Source organism: Marmota flaviventris, chromosome 7, assembly GCF_047511675.1.
Source record: "Marmota flaviventris isolate mMarFla1 chromosome 7, mMarFla1.hap1, whole genome shotgun sequence".
Lineage (NCBI taxonomy): Eukaryota > Metazoa > Chordata > Mammalia > Rodentia > Sciuridae > Marmota > Marmota flaviventris.
The window spans coordinates 97,674,883-97,693,210 of record NC_092504.1 but is presented as its reverse complement, the minus strand read 5'-3'; the positions used below and the strand labels follow the sequence as shown (position 1 = coordinate 97,693,210).

At 34.2% G+C, this 18,328-nt stretch overlaps 1 protein-coding gene across 1 annotated transcript; it reads right to left on the bottom strand.

The window, feature by feature from the left end:
- Positions 1-1,706: 1,706 nt before the first annotated feature.
- LOC114085535 (all-trans-retinol dehydrogenase [NAD(+)] ADH4) lies at positions 1,707-17,080 on the bottom strand. The gene is made up of 9 exons (XM_027926722.2): positions 17,006-17,080; positions 15,574-15,675; positions 14,252-14,393; positions 13,722-13,809; positions 11,861-12,092; positions 7,549-7,809; positions 4,942-5,077; positions 4,305-4,443; positions 1,707-2,148 (listed from the first exon to the last, which is right to left on the bottom strand). Exons 1-9 carry the CDS (start codon positions 17,021-17,023, stop codon positions 2,124-2,126), a joined length of 1,143 nt encoding a protein of 380 aa, XP_027782523.1. The 5' UTR covers positions 17,024-17,080; the 3' UTR covers positions 1,707-2,123.
- Positions 17,081-18,328: the final 1,248 nt, after the last annotated feature.

Genomic DNA, 18,328 nt, shown 5'->3' with positions numbered 1-18,328 from the left:
TCAGCTTCCTGAATTGCTGGGATTACAAACAGGGTCACTGTATCCAACTTTCTAACTGCTTTTGTTATTAAAAAATAAGATGTTTTGTTTTTCAAATCACAGAAGTAGATATGGAAATTAGAAGATTGATGAACACTTACTACAGGAGTGATAGGGAGAGGTCACTGTATCACAATTCATAAAAATTAATGATCATAATAAATATGAGTTATTAGGAGTAGATTTGGGATTCTTTATTTGGAAAAAAAGATGAATATAAAAAATGTTTTAGAAAAATTTCACTTAAAAGAGTGTATGTGCGCTGGGATTGTAGCTCAGTAGTAGAGAGATTACCCAGCATGTGCAAGGCCTTAGGTTCAATCTCCCACAATGCCCGCCTAAACAAAAAAGGAGTAAATATAAACTATTTGGACACTCTGAGGATAAGCTTTTGTTATCAAGCAACACAAATTTATTTAGCAAAGGACAGAGGATAGATTCAAGGATGTTTGAAGAAAAAAAAAAACAACAAAAAAAAACAAACCAGAAGCAGTTGAATGTTAAGATTTCAGTAAAGACACTAAATACCCAAGGAGATCAGGGAATGAAAACAGCTTTGAGGCTGCAAACATTTGAGTAGGAGGTGGGTCTCAAACTGAACCTATGAAGGATTCAAGGAAACAAAAAAGAGGAGGAGGAGAGAGATGATAACTGATAAAGGGAATTGCACCAGAAAAGCAACCGCCTAAGCAGTGTGTCCTAGTCCCCACATTGCCAACCAAGGAATTGTTTACAGATAAATCAACCAGCACCTATTTCTAATTAGAAAAATAAGCAGGAATATATTTCTGCTTTGAGATCTTGCTACCCTCTTCAGCCAAAATTTCAGAGATGTTTTTCTCCCAGTTAGATAGATAATTTTTAAAGAAAATGAGATTTCAGAAATTATTCCAGATTAGGATCTTGTCTTTCTTATTTGATATTATGTATCTTATCCTTTGTAACTGTCCATTGTAGTATCTATAAGTATGATAGCTTGAAAACTCCCATTTTGCTACTTTTTATATAAATCTTACTGTTAAATTTATGAATATTTTTACTTCCTATATTATTTTATTAGTAAGCAATGTAAGTAGCTGCTCATATTACCTTTAGCTGACTATAGAAAATAACATTAGTTAGTGCCAATTACAGATCATTGAACTGTAAAGCATTAAACATTATATATCATGATAATTATTAAAGATTAAATGGCAGTTATTTCAGGTAGAACTTTGAGGTGGTAGATGTATTTTTTTTCTTTTTAAAAATCTTTATATGCAGGGTGTGGTGGCACATGCCTGTAATCCCCCCAGCTAGGGAGGCCAAGATGGGAAGATTGTGAGTTCAAAGCCAGCCTCAGCAAAAGTGAGGTGTTAAGCAACTCAGTGAGACCCGGTCTCTAAATAAAATACAAAATTGGGCTGGGGATGTGGATTAGTGATTGAGTACTCCTGAGTTTTCAGTCCCCAGCACCCTCCCCCCAAAATCTTTATTATGTAGATTCTTATATCCTATAGTATGATTATAGTACATAATGATAAAGTAAGGCTAAGAGAAAAGAAATTAACAGATATTGAAAAGAAAATCTTTTAAATAACAGATATTTAAAAGAGTAGTTTATAGTTTATTCAAACAAAAACTATTTGATAGTATTTTTTTATATATGTATATAATATATAGTGATTTTTTCCAGTAAAAATTGGTGAATTGTAGAAAATTCTTAACATAGACAAAAGTAGAGAGAACAGTATAGTGGAATTCCTTGCAGTTTCCTCTACCAACTTCAAAAATTACAAATGTATGGTTTTTCTTTCATCACCCACTCTCACCTCCCCAGAACTAATTTTAAACAATTTCTAAACATCACATGGTTCTATTCATGAATACTTCAGTAATCATAATTATTTAATATAGGAAATTTGAATACATTTTAAATATATATAAATATAAATGTAATACATTTATAGATATTTTATGTTGAGAAATTAACAGAAATGTGCATTTACAGCTCATAGCTTTCTTTGGTTAATCCTCTCAGGTAATATATTAATCAGACAGGTTCAGATTCAATTGAATAGTATTCCAAATTGTTACTGGCATCTTCAAAAGGTCAGGACTGTTCGGATGCTGTTAATAACAATAAAACAATAATAAGTACAATTTACATGAAACATTTAGCCAAAGCCAACAAATAATTTTTGTCTTTTCATTTCAGGATTTGGTCTAATTTTTATAAACATTCACATTGTAAAGTCTTATTTCTTTTATTTTTTCATCCTCTCCCATTCATAGCATTAATAATGTTATATAGATGGTACTAGAAAGCTAGGGGGCTTGGAATAGTCACTGCTCTTGGCTTTCCTATTGCCAAGGGCAAGTTGGACATCAAAGGAGGGGGAACTTGTTGTATTGAGATGTTACTTTCTGAGAATCTGAATGTTTTCAATTCTTGATAATTCTAACATTTGGAAACAAAGTAGGGAGATAAGCCTCAAAGACAGAAAATTCTTTCTCTCAGACATTACTCTGGAGCTGTGTAGCCCTGGCAATCATTAGGGTATCATGCCTAAATATTTTCTTCACCCAGGAATTGGAGGCTACATCTACCTGTGGAGGGAGAACCTCTGTGTCCTTTCCTCACTCTGAGGCAGCTTCACTTCATCTTAGCAGGCTAGTCAGTTATGGTGCCCCATCCCCTTCTATCCATTTCCTTGTTTTTGTACAGTTGGTTTGTTGGGAAAATCTGTCCTCTTGGGTGCTTCCTGTTCCCATATGGTAAGTGTGTATGGAAAGGCCCATCTTCTGCTTTTCCTGTTGCCATCTTTTCATCTGTGTGGGTGGTCAGGTGGTTTCCTCAGGGAGCCAGTGAGGGAGTAGAAAGGCCCACTCACACATCTGTCCCTAGGCTTCTACTCTGCCACTAATTACTAGACTATGGGAGGCTTGCCCATCTAATAAAGCAATGCAGCATTTTCATTTAGTTTGTGGGTATATCGGTGACCAAGAACTCCAGGGTCAAGGGGTTGTGGCAGAGGAGCTGACCACCAGATTCTAAGGCTCTAAACTCCAACCCAACTCCTAACCTGAGGAATATTCCTATGGACATATTGAGATTTTGTAAGCTATTTAGGGCTTATATACTAAATTTATGTGGTTTTTTAAAAAATAATATTTATAGGGTAGTGCGTGCCTGTAATCTCAGTGTCTTGGGAGGCAGCGGCAGGAGGATCTAAAGTTCCAGGCCAATCTGATCAACTTAGTAAGACTCTGTCTCAAAATTAAAAAGACTAGGGATGGATCTCAGAGGTAGAATGTCCCTGGGTTCAATTCCCAAGACTGAAAAAACAACAAAACCAAACCAAACCAAACCCAAAAAAACTCCCTAAAAACAAACCCCAACATTTTATATTTTCTTTTTTTTTATTGAACTTCTTTTTGATATTTTGTGGATAACATGTTTGTAAATTGGGGATTTATGTCAGTGGGAATATTTTCTCAGGTTTCCTTCCCATGAAGTAGTCTGGGTACTGATACCAAAGACCTATGCCTCCCAGCCCTTTGCTGTTTTCTCTCTTCATTTCTTCTTTATCCTGCATCTCCTCTATATCATTGTTCTTGGTGTTTTTCTCTTTGAATCTGTAGATCAAGACTGCTTGGATATTTTAACTAAAATCATTGATACTAGTCTTACCCCAACCCCTAGGAACTCATCAATTGGGACATTGTTATAAATCAATCCTTAGGCTCCAAAGAAAAGACAACACAATATAGCTAAAATTGTCAGTCGGGGTATCCTATAGGAGCCTCGTGACAAAGCAAGAGAATGAGAGAATTGAAGCATTTATTATGTATCTGTACCTGTCACTCTTCTCCCATTTCCATGGCTTCACAGATCATGAAGGGTGTAGAATAAGCACTTTGTATAAAATTGCCAAACATAATGTTTCCAGATTTAGGAATATATTGTATCATAGGGATCTAACATTAAACTATAGAAACCTCTCCTTCCAGGGATCAACCCAACTGAGTTAACATTTATTTGTGAAAGAGAAAAAAAAAATATGTCAATTTATAATAGTACTGTATGTGGTAGCAGTGTATATTATAGAAATAGAAGCCTTTATCTTTTTTTAAATGACCATTATTTAATATATTTTCTAGAAGTACTAGCAAATCTAGTATTTATGACATAGAAAATCAGAAAAGACAAACCAATTATTTTTTAAAAAATAAAATCATCATAAATTTTTTCTAAACACTCAATCATTTATTTGGTAATTTACCTTTTTCCTTGGTGCATCAGGTCAAATGCCTCATTGATTTTGTCAAAAGGCAGGGTATGAGTCACCAATGCATCCAGATCAAATTTCTTATTCTTGTAGTCATTAACCAGCTTTGGGACAGAATCTACACTTTTCCAACCTATAATTTGGCCAAAATGCAAATAAATAAATACATGTACTTGACATGAAGAAAGTGTTTCATCAGTGTGTTTGCTGAATGAATGAAATTATTAGGTCAGATCCATGTTGCTTCAAATGATTAAACTCTTTCCCTCCATCTTTAACTTTCTGTTCTTTTACAAAAATTTTCTTCATAAGCAAAATTCAAGACTATTTTCTATTCTAGATAAGGAACTTCCTCAATTAAATCAAAGTTTACCTTTTATTCATCTGTGTTCATTTCAATGTAACGTGAATTAAATTTCAATTTGCCAATTGTAGTTTTCATATAAACTTCACTTACTTTCAGTTAATAAATAGAACAGTTTTCTGTACTCTTTACATATATTCTATGTACTCATTATTTAAATAATTTATTTTTATTTTCTTTCCATAATCTTTATTCTAAGAATTTTTGTACTACTATGAAGAAAATTAAGAGCTATGAAGACAGAAAAGAAAAAAACCCAAAACTAACCACCAAAGAATGTTCCATTTATCTTGCGGCCCAATAGTAGCTCTATTGGAGAAACTTCCAATCCTTTGTCACCAAACTTTACTCCAACCACAGTACATGATCCCCAAGCTACTACTGTGCTGTCCAGGGCTGCTCTCTGAAAGTGAAACAAAGATTACCTGAGACAGTAGAAAAGTAGTACATAAACTCCAGTGTTGATATATACAATGTTTAGGAAAAATGTATCGAACTCTGCATACTAGATACTGGGATTCAAGTTAATGAGGTTATACTGTCATTGTAGATTGATCCTTGAGGCTGTAGTGTTGTGTTATAGATAGAACATTCAATATAATTCTTAGCTTATCCAAAAAGAAACAAATAAAACAATTATTTTACTCTGTACAATACAGTAGTTAGACTGACTCTGCAATACAAATCATTGGGTATCAAGGGAAGCATACATACACGGAGTTAGGAAAGATCTAAAAAAGATGTTATAAACTTTAATCAACAAGGTTTTGATAATCCACCATGGGCATTTACTAAAATATCTGCAATTCCAGGGACCTGGGATCAAAATCTTTAAAAGTCATGAAAAATCAGTTATTTCCTGGAGCCTAAGAAATGAGGAGTACACTATGTACTTAGAAGATGTAAAGATAGGATAAATAGGGGCTGGCAATTGTGGCTCAGTGGTAGATGGCTTGCCTAGCATGTGTGAGGCACTGGGGTTGATCCTCAGCACCACATAAAAATAAATAAATAAAATAAAGGTATTATGTCCATCTGCAACTTAAAAAACAAACAAACAAAAAGATAGGATAAATAAAACAATGCTATTCAAAACACAGGGCAAAAGTCTTAATAGAAAATAACACTGTTCTGTTCATTAAACATTTCATCTGCTTTCCTACATTTTTAAAGCCCTCTCACAGGTAGATTGCATCCTGCCAACCATCTTTTCTCTTGTTCTAACAACAAAGATGGCCTCAAGTTGAGACTGAAGCCAGGAGTTTACATTTCCTTGATTGCTGAGTTATCACATGGAAGACGGTGGCTCAGGAGAGTTGCTTGGACATACATTGATCTTTGCATGAGGGAAAGAGAGAACATTATTATGTTAACCTACTGCAAATTTGCAGTTAATATTAAAATGCCAAGAACTGAACATGTAAATAAGCTTCAAGAAGATATATACTTATGAATGACCATTCCATTTAGAAATCCTAAGGTAAATAGATACACAATTTTAATCTTTTGAGACTGATTCTATAGAAGAAAAGTGTAAACTTTGTACCACATGGCTTGTGGTCAACTTGATTCTGACCTTTTGGGTTAATTTTAACTTTTATAGATGTTGTAATAGCCTCCTTCACATCACTGATCACTGTATGAAAGAAGCAATCAATCTCTCTCCCTTCTTCCTCTCATACCAGTGATGGAAGATGCAATGATGTAGAACTTTTGGGAGGTGTTTTGAATTTTTTTATTTGAATATGTGTTTATTTATTGTTTTGAGAATTGTAAACACTTCTGAAGATTAATACTTCTACTCTCTGCACTTATTGTATTGCAGAAACATTTTTGTTTACATATACTGTATCAAAAGACACATGGAGAGAGGAAAAGACCACAGGCACTACTTGTCTCCTTAAAGTAATTGTTTACTCTTTACAAGTTGACTCTTGTTTTGTTTTTGTTTTTAATGCTTTTCCTATTTCCTTTCCTACATTTTGGAGCATTGCTCCAAACAAGGAATTATCCTCTATAATGATGACTTGGTTGAAATGGCACTATATGCAAATACAGGGTTTCATTTGGTAGACAGTGATAACTTTTGGTAAGAACTATTTTTAGTTGAATTGGCAAAACTTTCTTGAACTGTAAACTGTTTTAACTTTGTAATTGTTCAATTGGGTTCTGTAGGCTAAACTAGAGGATTAGAGATCATTAAGATCAAATTCATGATCACACAGAGGACCAAACTCTCAACACTTGAACCTTGAGCAGCACATTCAAACCACAGCACTTCCCAAATGCCAATACTGTCTATCTTTGTGAGTTCACTTTTCTCTTGTGATAAGCAGCCACGCTAGCATTATTTGTTGATTATTTGTAGAAGTTGATTTTTCTTTTGAGTTTCCTTTTAAATGCTCAACATATTAGGCTAGAAATAATATTCCCAATTTCATTCTCATTCCAGTTTTTTATTCCTAAAAGATAATTTGGGGGGTTTCTTAATTTTTAATTAGCTAAAGAAATGCCCCTTACCCCAGCTAGCCAGCCACAGTGGTACATGCCTGTAATCCCAGTGACTTGGAAGGCTGAGGCAAGAGGATCTCTGGTTCAAGGCTGGCCTGGGAAATGAATGAGAACTTGTTCCAAAATAAAAAAAAATTTTAAGAAGGGCTGGATATGTAGCCGAGTGGTAGAGACTCCTGGATTCAATCACCAGTACTTCCAAAAAAGAAAAAAAGAAAGGAAAAGAGAAATAAGAGAAATGCCCTCTTTGACTATTAAGTCAAATAAAATGAGGTAAACAGCCAACCAGAACATACAGGCAATATATGAAGAATTTCAGTGTCTATAAATTTGAATATATCTGAGGAAAAAAAATATACATACCATAGTTTGAGATCCTCCTGCACAATCAATGGCAAAATCCACACCTCCATTGGTCAATTCAATGATGACCTCCTGAACAGGTTTATCCAGGTCTCTAGGATTGAGGCAGTCAGTGGCTCCTAGGGCTTTGGCCTTTGCAAACTTTTCACTATTGATGTCAATAGCTATGATTCTGGAAGCTCCTGCTATTTTACAACCAATTACAGCAGAAAGACCTACACCTCCTAGGCCAAAAACAGCACAAGTAGAACCAGGTGTGACCTGTAGGTAGAGACACTGTTAAAGAAGCTAGTCCTGCAATGTGTGGTGCTTGTAATCCCAGTGACTTGGATAGCTAAGGCAGAAGGATCACAAGTATGAGGCAAGCCCCAGCAACTTAGCAAGACTGTTAGTAACTTAGTGAGACCCTGTCTCAAAAAATTAGAACAGCTGGGGATGTAGCTAAGTGGTAAAGCACCCCTGGTTTAATCCCCAGTAAAAAAAAAAAAAAAAAAAAAAAAAAATAATAATAATAAAATAAATAAAGCAGCTGTCCTATATTTTTTTTTCTTTTGAAGGAGAGGGTGAGATGAATGTTCAAACATATAAATAAAAGACTGCCTGTTGTAAGGTATATATGTTGCCAACAGAAAAAAAAATTAGCAATGTGAAAATGATGCATTTCTACTTAAATTTGGAGAATTATTTAAAATCTATTAAGGTTATCAGTGCATAAGAGACTAACCCAAGTGGAAATAATTCCCTTGTTTTACTTTTCCTTTAATGTTGTCAGAACAAAATTCAAAACCCCAGACATTCTAAACTGTTTATTTTTTTCTTCTTAAATTGGATTATAGGTCATTTGACATCTATATTTCTAATAAATCTAATTTAGCTTTATTAACACTATAGTTTTCAAGGATCACTAATACTTTTTAAAATGTGAATTGACTCACTTGATCATTCTAAATTGTTAATTCATTTAAATGGAATTGAAGTCCAAATATATTTGCATGGCATTGAAGGATCTTTGCTCTCTGACCTCTGTTTACATTCCAGCTCCATCTCCATGATATTCCCATTACAACACCCACAACAAATCATTGCACTTTCCTCTCCTCATGCCTTATTTCCTGCTGTTCTTTCAGCCTGATGTACTTTTGATCTTAATTTCCTCTAATTAAAACCTATTCCTAGGCTGGGGATATAGCTCAGTTAGTAGAGTGCTTTCCTCACATGCACAAGGCCCTGGGTTCAATCCCCAGCATCACACACACAGACCAAAACAAAAACAAACAAACAAAACACAAAAAAACTTAACCTGTACTTCTATTTCTGATATAAAGCATATTTCTTCATGAAAATTTTCTTAATTCTTCAGCTAGAAATAGTGCCTATCCTTTTGCTTTTCCTTTCACAAAAAACTTATATTGAAGATGCCATGAATAATTATGTGTATGTGTTTCTTTAAAGACTAAGTTTTTTTTAAAGGCAGAGACATTTTAATCTTCTCCATTATTTTCAAAGAGTGTCTTCTCTGTGTTGAGTCTTGAATAAATGCTTGTTATATTGAATTAAATGAACACTATACAAAATGGTAAGAAAAGATGCTATAACTGGTATATTTATTCTACTTACTAGTATAGAATATAGAGAGATGCTTAATTAATATTTCCCAAAGAGGATGGCAAGCTGTTAGGATTAAATCATAGCCCCTCCTCCCCCAAAAAGAAAAGAAATAGAGAGAGAGAAAGAGAAAATATGTCCCAGAGAAATTTTTAACATCTTTTAAATTGGAAATAAAATAAGTAACAGAGAGGACAAACATCACTTGCTTTAATTTATGCAATGAGGAAATGACAATCTATTTAATAAATGGTGCTGGGAAAACTTATATCCATATATAGAAAATGAGAGTAGATCCTTATTTTATACCATATACAAATATCAATTCAAAATGAATTAAAGATTAAAATGTTAAGACCTGAAAATGTAAAACTACGAGAAAAAAAAATATAGGGAAAAATCTTCATGTCAGTGGTCAAGGCAATGATTTCTTGCGTGTAACTCTAAAAAGCACAGGAAATAAGACAACTGAGATCACATCAAACTTAAACACTTCTGTGCATCCACAGATACAACCAACAGAGTGAAGAGACAAGCTATGAAATGGGAGAGTATTTCTGCAAGTAGTACATCTGATTAGGTGTTAATCCCCCAAATTTATAAGGAACTCAAACAATTTACTAGTAAGAAAACAAGAAACCCAATTAAAAAAATAGGTAAAGGACAGAGATAATTCTCAAAAGAGAAACATATATGCCAAAAGAAGACATATAGGTATGTTAAAAAATTAGCTTGAAACCTCTATCAGAAAAATGCAAAAAACCACAATGTGCTATTTTCTTGCATCTGTTAATATTGTTATTATCAAAAAGACAAAAGAGGGCTGGGGTTGTGGCTCAGCAATAGAGTGCTTGCATTGCATGTGTGAGGCACTGGGTTCCATTCTCAGCACCACATATAAATAAAAAATAAAGGTCCATCAACAACTAAAATAAATAAATTAAATAAATTTAAAAAAAGACAAAAGATAACAAATGTTGGCATAAATGTGGAGAAAAAAAAAACCCTTGTACACTGTTGGTGGAAATGTAAGTTAGTATATCCATTATAGAAAACAGAATGGAGATTCCTCAAAAAATTAAAGAATAGAACTACCATACGATCTAGTAAAACTATCTCTGAATATATATATATAAAGGAAATGAAATTAGTATATTGAAGAGGTAGCTGCACTCCTATATCCATTGCTGTGTTATTCACAATAGCCAGGTTATGGAATCCAGCTAAGTGCCCATGAACAAATGAATGAATAAAGAAAATGTGGTCTATATACACAATGGAATACTATTCAGTCTTAAGAAGGCAATCCTGTCCTTTGTGACAACATGGATGAACCTGGAGGACACTATGCTATGCAAAAGAATTCAGTACAGAAAGACAATTCAGTACAGTAAGACACAGAATCTTACTAGAGATGGAATCTAAAACAATTGAACTCCTAAAAGTGGAGAGCAGAATGGTGGTTTACCAGAGCCCGGGAGGAGGAGGGATGAGGAACTGGGGAGATGTTGGTCAAAGAACACAATATTTGGTTAGGAGAAATAAATTGTAGGACATGGTGTTGATAAATAATAATGTATGTTTGAAAATTGTTAAGAGAGCACATTTTAATTTTCACCACAAGAAAAAAGAAAGTCATGTGATGGATATGTTAATTAGCTTGATTTAATCATATCACTATGTATGAATATATTAGGACATTACATTTTGTCACATATATGATTTTTATTAAATAAAATAATTTAATAAAGTAAATAAGAGAAAGCTGCAGAGTTAATAGCTCTTAAGAAGAACTGATATCTAAAGGGAGACAGCCTGAGGGAGATTGGGGAGTCTACTCTGCTATACTGGTACAACCCAGGTGGAAAGGCCCAGAGACCTCAGTGAGTGAAGCCTGAGGACTCAGCGTGGGGCCCTGGGAATTGTGAATAGTGCAAAGGGCAAAAAAGAGTCACTGTAGCCCACTGAGGGATTTATTTAGGGAGAAAAGAAACAATGCAAGAAGAGGGAAAACAGATTTGTTTGTTGTTTAGAAAGACCACATTGGCTGCATTTTGCAGTTTTGAGTCAAGGGGTGAAGACTGACATGAGGGAGGTTAAAATAAGAAGGCCTTGCTTGATGTCTCTCTGGTCTGTAGCTTAAATAGCCTTGTAAAATTTTTAAATTCTAACATGTGATTTCAGGGACACATCTTGCCACCCTCAGGACTGCTACCAGAGACACTCTTTTGAAGCCTTGAAGGGATAGGATGAAAGGCAGAGATGAGTTATTCTTGATTGACAGAGAAAAATCTACAGCATCAGGGAGAAGGTAGAGGTGGCTGGAGGAAGGTGGTTGAGGGTTTCTATATTTTCTGTTGCCCTTTGGGTCAAGTGTCCCAGGATGAGCATTTATATTTATGGAACATATTTAAACAGGATGTATTTAAATCAGGGCTAGTCTTTAATCAAATATTCTGGTATTATATGTAACACTTATAGGTGCCAACTATATGCTGGCTATTAAACCAGATGTTTTATATATGTAATATAATTTAATTATATAAGTATTTGTAGTAGATATTATCCTTGGGAATTAAATAACTTGCTTAAAGTCACAGGTAATAAATGACATAGCCAGCATTTGAAGATAATTAATTCTATGTCCTTCCTATCATATTGCCTCCCAGTAACCTCTGTTTTACACAATCTGTGTTTAACAATTTACCTTGGCAGTGTTGATTGCAGCCCCATAGCCAGATGAAAATCCACATCCAATCAGACAAACTCTCTCTAAGTTTGCATGGTCATCTATTTTGGCAAGATTGACGTCTGACACCACCGTGTACTGAGAGAATGAACTGACTCCCATGAAGTGGTAAATTGATTTTCCTTTGCAGGTAAACCTGCTGGTTTTGTCTTCCATTAGTTCTTGATCAATATTAGGAGTTTCAAAATTCCTGAGAGAGAGAGAGAAAGAGAGAGAGAGAGAGAGAGAGAGAGAGAGAGAGAGAGAGAGAGAGAGAAAGAGAGAGAGAGAAGGAGAAAGTAAATGGGACGGACCATTTCCCAACAAAAAATGTTGGATGTTTTTATTTGTTAATGGCAATTTTATGGAGTTAAGATGGAAAAATTGAGAAAATAACTTGTCACTTTTCACATTAATATATAGTCTGTTAGAAGTATTTTAAAGGTAAGAACAAACTTTCATTAAATGCAAGGGCTGTATGTATACTAGCTCATACATTTTTTTATTACAGAAAATACAAATAGATACGAAAGTAGAATAGCATACTGAACTCCCACATACCCATCTCCCAACTTCAGGACTATCAACTCAAGGGCAATCTATTCTCATCTATTACCCCTCCACAATCTGTATCTCTCTCCCTGCCTTGGACTATTTTGAAGCAAATCTCAGACATTACCATTTTCATCTATATAGAAATATTTCAGTATGTATCTCTAAAAGATTCTTTTTTTTTTTCTTTCTTTGTGAGATTTTTTCTTTTGGTGTGTGTGGGTGGTACTGGGGATTGAATCCAGAGGTGTCTTACTGCTGAGCCACATACTCAACTCTTTTTATTTTTTAAAATTTTGAGTCAAGGTCTTGCTAAGTTGTTGAGGCTGACCTTGAACTTGTGATCCTCCTGCCTCAGCTACTGGAATTACTGGCATGGGCCATGTCTCCTGGTTTTTCTCAGATTTTTTTAGGTCCACATATTGCATTTGGTTGACATGTATCTTGAATCTCTTTTAATTTGTAGATTCTTTCCTCTCCTCTTTTTTTTCTTTTTTTGCAATTTGTTTGTTGTAACTGAGTCATTTGTTCTATAGAAATTTCCTCTTAGTGGATTTTGCCAATCACATTCATGAAATCTGGTTTAACATCTTTCTCTGTTTTTGTTTTTCTTTCTAAATAAGCATTTAAAAATATAAATGCTTGATGTGATTCAGGTTTTATAGTTTTGTGGAAATACTTCAAAGGTGGTATAATGCATTTCATCTGGAGGGACATAATTTCTGATCATCTCTTTTTGTGATATTATAATTTATGATCATTGTCTAAATCCATTATTTCATCGAAACTTTGCAAAATAGTATAATTCTTTGAATATATTTAACAATTTTACAAAGCAGCTGATATTATCATCCCTATTTTATAGGTAAGATAATCAAGGCACAATAAAACATTTTTAGAGTGGTATCATTTTAACTTCTTAAATAACCAGTTTCAATCATCATTAAGGAAAAATGAATCCTATAGTCTCAGTAAAATACAAACAGAGTAATAAAGATTTAGACTCTCCAGCCATTGCCATTTTCATTTTTATATTATATTCCATTGTGTTACTACCTTATTGATGTTCATTAATGCTGCTTTCAGTTGATTGCTGTTATAAACAATGTTGCAAGGAACATTCTAGCATATGTCTCTTAGTATGCATTTGGAACAGTGTCTTGTATATACCTATAAGTGGAATTAGGGGGCAGGATTGCTTCTCTTCAGCTCCATTTGGGTGTTGTCAATGTGTTGCCCCAAGTATTCATGCCAATGTATACTCTCATTACCAGTGTATAAAGCTTACCTGAGTTTTCCACAAAGATTTGTGAGAGGACTCAGACAGAACTTGCATTTTTTACATTGAGGTGCAAAGAATGGAATGACTTTGTCACCTAGAAAGAAAGGCCACATATTGGATAGTGCCTAAAGATGATACTTGTAAATAGTTTACTGCAGATGAATCAGTGGAAAACACCATTTTTATAGTATAAATTTTATCTTCAACTGAAAGTACAGGTAGCTAAAATATTTATTACCTTACATGACTGTGCATTCTCTTAAGTTTTGTATATACTTTTTTTTAAAAAAAGTTCTTACGAATCAACTAACAAATCCAAATGGGTATTATCAGGTACAGAGTTCTGTCAGAGATGGTGCTATTAGTGCAACTCTCTATAGCATGACTATTGTTTATTACATTTCCAAATATTCTGCACGGAACAGAACATCCTTGTATATCAGAGAAGCTGAATCACACGGGCTACGTGAAATTATCAAACACACACACACAAAACACTGAGATTTTTATTTAATTGGAATCAGAAATTAAAATACCTGCTTTGAAGTTGGTCACTCCTGGCCCAACACTTTCCACTATTCCTGCACATTCATGGCCAAGGATCACTGGAAAAAGAGCCTCCTTAAATTTAGGGTCAATACTGTTGGCATCAGTATGGCATATGGAAGTGGCAATTACCTATAAAGCAATCACAGACTTGAGTGGTGTTTCTGCAGTTATATTATTGGATTAGATATTATATATTATTTTAAGCCCAATGTCATATTGAAGCATTACAACACTACTATAACTCAATAAAATTGTTACATTTTAAGAAAAAAGAATGAATAAAAACTATACGAGATTAGATTCTTTTCCTCCTGTAAAGCACTTGTGTTTTCTACCTTTCATTGTTGTCAGAAAGATCACAAAAAGAGATAGGATTGGGGGCTGGGGATGTGGCTCAAGTGGTAGCGCGCTCCATGTGTGAGGCACTGGGTTCGATTCTCAGCATAACATAAAAACAAAATAAAGATATTGTGTCTACCAAAGAGAGAGAGAGAGAGAGAGAGAGAGAGAGAGATAGAGAGAGAGAGAGAGAGATAGATAGGATTGGTAATTACTATCTCCAGGAGAGGAAAAAGCAAATGTAATAGGTATAAGTAATTATTAGGCAGAGGGAATGGAGGGAATGTGGGTTTCTATGGCTTGTTCAAGTTTTGTTGAGATTGTATGCAAGGTAATAAATCTTTTATAGTTAAAAGACAGATATTTTTATAATTAATTATCAATGTATCTTGTATAATTCTTTAGGATCTGTCCATGAGGCTATCCCATTCATTTTCACATATGTAATGTAAAAAAAATGGAGACCATGTCCAACTATGCCCTGAGAAAAAAATGGAGACCATGTCCAAGTATGCCAACTGTGACATTGTTCTTTGTTCTTCTCTCTGATGACCCATTCCTGCCATTCCTCTGGGCACCTAGGCCCTCATAATGTCCAGGACAGTTCTCAAGGGTTTCCTTCTTCCTTGTTTTGGGTCTCTCTTTTTTTAAAAAAACACTTTCCAATAATTGGTAATTGAATAATAAAAAGTAAACTAATTCTAAGCCAAAGCAAATTCTTTTGTCTGATTAAGGGTTGACAATCAAGATTAAGATTGTTCAACTAAATTTTAAGTCATCATCAAAAATTACAAAAATGATCAATAATTTATCCTTCTTGGGGATAATGCCCATTTTTATGTGGACCTAAAAATACAGCTCCTCCACAGTGAAAACAAGACTCTCAGTCAGACCATTACAGGACATAACTGAAAGAAATGGAGTACTTTGTGCTGAGAGTCCCTTTCAGGCAGGGAAATGTTCCACTCACCTGAATTCGAACTTCATGAGCCTTCGGGGGAGCTACTTCAATCTCTTCAATGCAAAGGGGCTTGTCTGTTTCCCAGGCAATGGCTGCTTTGCATTTAATAACCTGAAAGAGAGAAAGGAGGTAGAGAAAGAGAGAGAGAGAGAGAGGGGGGGGGGGGAGAGGGAGGGAGGGAGACAGGACACAGGATGTTGTGGGGATAAAAACAGTGTGCTGATACCATATTTTTATGAAAAACAGTTGAGGTGTTTGTGGTTGGATATCATATTTAATTATTTTATTTTTATTTTTAAGACAAGGAAACTTAATTGAACATATTAAATTCTACATTATACTCATTACACTTTTTATTAAAAAAACAGGTGTGTTAAGATTAACCCTAGTGCTTTTATTTTATTTTTTTCCTTAACAAAGAAGATACATTTATAGTCTTTAAAAGGTTTGGTAGATAGCCAATAAGTATTTGTTGAATGAACCATTTGTAAGCTGCTCTGAGTTACCTGAGTCTTCATTGTTAGAACACAGATGTGTTTTGTATGTTTATTACTTAAGTGTGGTCACAAGACCAGCAGTTATTCACATTATCTGGAAAAACTCCTTAGAGAAGAAAGTCCTGCCCAAATCTACTAAATTGAAATCTGCATTTGAACAAAATCCCTAGGTGATTCATAAAAAATTGGAAAAGTGAGGCTCACAAAATTACTAAATTTATTAGTAGGCTATAGTTAAATAAAAATTTTGTCTCTTTGCAATAATTTGGGTAAACACATTTGAAAAGAAATTTAAACATTTAGGATTCTATGATCCCAGGATTAAAATTTTTTTCTAGCATCAAATTCTACTTTTATTTCAAATATAAGCAACATTTAAAGAAATGAACTTATAATTCTCCATTCTAACTACATTTTAAAATAGTTTTCTCAGTCTTTGACCATTTTAAGATCTATTTTCAATAGTTTCGTATGACTTAGAATTATGTTTATAATTATCATTAATTTTATTACAAATGAAATGTATATTAATTACAGGAAGTTTCAAAATGCAAAAAAGGAAAAAATTCATCTCTACTTTTATTACTCATTTTATGCTTTTGATGTAAATCCCTTTGAGTATCCCAAATGTGTTCATAGTATATGTAGTATTTTGTAATCTTTCTTCTACCAATTAATATTGTTTTATGGCTATAGTAAGTTACTTAAACTTCTATTTTTCTGGCATTTAAATAATATTTAATTGAGTACCCTTCTAGAAAACATTTTGGCAAATCATCAGTTATTTCCTTAGAATAAATTTCTAGCATAGGAATCACTCATATCCTTTTATTCAACTTTAAATGCTGTGCTCTGGGAGTAATACCTGAAGGAAGCCTCTTTTAGCAAATATACAAGGACACAAAAAAGCACACACTGAAATAAGATGTAGCTTATTTACTTACTTTCCCCTTGGTGCCCATTTTTCTTGCAAAGTTTTCCTTGGAAATTTCTTTCTGACTTAATAAGACTTTGACCTCTATCCAGAGCGCTCTGTGTCCATGTATTATGAAATCTTTGAATAAATATCTTTGCTGCTGTTCCAGTCTCCAATCATTTTCATTCTATTTTATTGCTTCATAGCTCTGCCTCTCACCAAGTCACTTTTGCTGTCACATTGTAGCTGTAAATTTGTTGTTCTTAGATAGTCCAAGACTTTGTTTGTTACTTTTTTCTTTTATGGCAAAATATAAAATAGAGAAACACACATTAAACACATAAGGATGAGTTAAAAATAATTATTAAATAAAGGACTTTTCTACTGCTCTGAAACCTCCCTTTTACCCACTCTTCTTCACAACCTGAATAATCTTTTCCTTGCCTATTTTATGGTTTTACTATCTATCTATGCTTCCCTATATAATAGTTTTATCTATTAAAATTATATGAACAGAATCATAATGTATGTATTCTTTCATGTATTTTTTTCCTCTGTGACATTCATTCACATTGCCTGTACTTGTACTTTATTCACATTACTGTAGAAACCCCCCTGCATGAATTGACCATAATTTATTCATCCACTTTCTTTTCCGTTTTTCCCCCCTTTCCCTTTTTGTGCTTATGATAACTTAGCGGTTGCATAAAAATTCTTTTCATGTATCCTGTTGCACATGTATTTGAGTTTTCTTAGGGAAAATTTAGGATGATATTCAGCCTACATATACTAGTAAGGATGCCATCTTAAAATATTAAAATACTTATGTTCAGGTTGCTAAAAAGGCATCACCTCAGACCACCAAGATCCCCTACACCTCTGTTGTGATCTGGGGAACAATGTTTAATCACTGCTAGGGAGCTGCTCTCATTGTTCCTCCTGGCATGTGAGACTATCAAACCCCGCCCCTCCCCAATAGTTCTGGGTCTCTGACTGACTCAGGAACACCATAATTCCTGCAACCACAGTGCCCTTCTGACCTCCTGGGTTTGTGACCACTCATGATGTGGGCCACAACTCCCCTGGAACTCCACTCATATGGCTATTATGAGAAATGGGGTGTCTTGTACTGGTTGATAAATCTTTGGACCGGGTGTGGAATTATTGGATCTTCAACTTTGACACTCAAGGCCAAAGAGATTTACAAAGTGACTTCACTAACCATCAACAGTATAGGAGAATTCTCATTATTCTACATCTTCACCCATGCTTACAATTACCACACTTTAAAATTTTTGATATTCTGGTGGTGTGTAACAGTATGTATATGTCTTTTTTTTTTTTTTTTTTT

What these genes read in the sequence shown, in the direction of transcription:
- LOC114085535 (XM_027926722.2), bottom strand. An exon ending in CTGCAATCAACACTGCCAAG is followed by an intron (nt 7,810 to 11,860) that starts GTAAATTGTTAA and finishes CTCTACCTACAG; the next exon opens with GTCACACCTGGTTCTACTTG. An exon ending in CAGGAGGATCTCAAACTATG is followed by an intron (nt 5,078 to 7,548) that starts GTATGTATATTT and finishes TTTCACTTTCAG; the next exon opens with AGAGCAGCCCTGGACAGCAC.